This window comes from Cryptotermes secundus, unplaced genomic scaffold, assembly GCF_002891405.2.
Source record: "Cryptotermes secundus unplaced genomic scaffold, Csec_1.0 scaffold842, whole genome shotgun sequence".
In the NCBI taxonomy this organism is placed as follows: Eukaryota; Metazoa; Arthropoda; class Insecta; order Blattodea; family Kalotermitidae; genus Cryptotermes; species Cryptotermes secundus.
The window spans coordinates 538,931-541,224 of record NW_019736407.1 but is presented as its reverse complement, the minus strand read 5'-3'; the positions used below and the strand labels follow the sequence as shown (position 1 = coordinate 541,224).

Below are 2,294 nucleotides of genomic sequence, written 5' to 3'. Positions count from 1 at the left end.
CCCCAGAGCCAGTGTGGGCGACTTTGAGAAGAAAAAAATATTTGACCTTAGCAGGACTCTAACGATCCTTCAGGCGTCCAACCCGTATCCAGTCACTATACAGACTACGTTATCCCGGCTTATATACTGTAAAAATAAATATAAAAATGCATTGCCCAAGACGTGTAGCTTATGAAACTCTTAAGTCAAAGCAATTGACCATTCCTGGATTACATTCTCTGACCTTCAATTTAGACTTAATAGTGGAAACATGAATTTTGACATTTGGTTTTTCTAGACGCAATGTCGGCCTAATGAAATGAAGGACCTTGCACTGAGTGGTGTTAAAATCCCCAATCGAGCGATCGAAGAGTGTTAATGCCCTAGACCAAGCAGCTGGTGTGAGTGCCCAGTACTTCTTTCTCATAGACAACAGATCCGAGTTACCACGTATCATGATTTTCTTACCACAAGTATTACTGACACTATATTGAAGTGGATGCCAGAGAAATAGTGTTGTGGGGAAGGGGATTGGACTGGATTCATATGACTGAAGACAGAGACCGGTGGCGGGCTCTTGTGGAGACTGTAATTAACATTTGGGTTCTATAAAATTCTAGGAATGCCTTATGTGACTCAGAAATTGCTGCCTTCGCAAGAAGGACTCGTCCCCATGAAATTCATATTATACATGTAATCGCTTGTTTTATAAAGCGTTTAGAAAAGTCCCCATCCTATAAAGTTGAGAAGGTCTTCTCTTCCCTGTAGCATCTCCCGCAGCTGCCCCTCACCGCTGAGAGATATACAGAGCCTACAAAAAGCAATATAAGACCATCACCTCAAAGTCTGCAGCTTTTTGTAACTTGAGCTAGCGATAGTTTTACACAGGACTTATGTAGTGAGTAAGAAGCTAATATCTGTGCTTTTGATATTACTAAGGAGAATGAGAGGGAGGGAAATGTGTCTAATTCGAGAAAGGGAAGTGAAGTTCTGAATTTCGGATGTGCGTTATATTAGGTAAACTGGGTAATTAAGACTACGATGAAGTCATCCCTAATTGCAAACAGGCATTAAGTACCCATGCATTTATCCATTGCCAGGTAAAAATACTTACTCCGACTGGAGAGAACTCAAAACTCTACAGATTTAGTAAATGAATAATCAATATTAAGGCTTCAGTGTTTGCTCTTATTACGTAAACAAATTTTCAGTATCAATTTAAACATCTTCTGTAACAAAATGTCTCCTCTTTATGGCCGACCCGGTCAAGTACCACCCCTGTATCCACGGTAGGTTCTCGGTAAGGTAATTCATGGGTCCAGTAGAACAAGGATTTATCTGAGAGAATGTTGCGTGTGGAGCCTTAGTGGATGCAATGTTGCACAGATCGGGACAACATAAAACTGAAGCAGCCCCCAACAGTCGCTGGCTTCCCACCGCGGCTGCCCGGGTTCGATCTCGGGTCTGGTCCNGTGGTGGACAAAGTGGCGCTGGGGCAGGTTTTCTCCGAGTACTTTGGTTTCCCCTGCCGATCTTCATTCCACCAAATTCTCCATCATCATACTCACCCGGGGCTGACTACAATAGGCAAATCAGTGGCCGCCGTGCCGAGTGGACCCAGTTGGACTCCACCTCCCACTAAGGGAGGTGCTACAAGTGGTCGTACTAGTAAAATTCCAAGAGATAGTCGAAACAGAAGTAACAGTAACAGTAGTCGAAACAGAAGTACCAGTAGCGGTAGTCGAATCAGAAGTACCAGTAGCAGTAGCCGAATCAGAAGTACCAGTAACAGTCGAATAAGAAGTACCAGTAGCAGTAGTCGAATTACAAGTACCAGCAACAGTCGAATCAGAAGTACCAGTAGCAGTAGTCGAATCACAAGTACCAGTAACTGTAGTCGAATCAGAAGTACCAGTAACAGTAGTCGAATCAGAAGTACTAGTAACAGTCGAATCAGAAGTACCATTAGCAGTAGTTGAATCAGAAGTACTAGTAGCAGTAGTCGAATCAGAAGTACCAGTAACTGTAGTCGAATCAGAAGTACCAGTATCAGTAGTCGAATCAGAAGTACCAGTAGAAGTAGTTGAATCAGAAGTACCAATAGCAGTAGTTGAATCAGAAGTACCAATAACAGTAGTCGAATCAGAAGTACCAGTAGCAGTAGCCGAATCAGAAGTACCAGTAACAGTCGAATAAGAAGTACAAGTAGCAGTAGTCGAATCACAAGTACCAGCAACAGTCGAATCAGAAGTACCAGTAGCAGTAGTCGAATCACAAGTACCAGTAACTGTAGTCGAATCAGAAGTACCAGTAAC

At 42.9% G+C, this 2,294-nt stretch overlaps 1 protein-coding gene across 1 annotated transcript in view; it reads left to right on the top strand.

Annotated features, from left to right (window-relative positions):
• Positions 1 to 1,662: 1,662 nt before the first annotated feature.
• The window catches only part of LOC111869910 (uncharacterized protein DDB_G0271670-like), a gene marked incomplete at its 5' end in the record, with an annotated part of 2,758 nt that continues 2,126 nt past the window's right edge, over positions 1,663 to 2,294 (top strand). Inside the window, 2 exons of the mRNA XM_033753594.1 lie at positions 1,663 to 1,914; positions 2,128 to 2,256. Coding sequence (XP_033609485.1) covers positions 1,663 to 1,914; positions 2,128 to 2,256 — 381 coding nt within the window. The remainder of the gene's footprint in view (positions 1,915 to 2,127; positions 2,257 to 2,294) is intronic.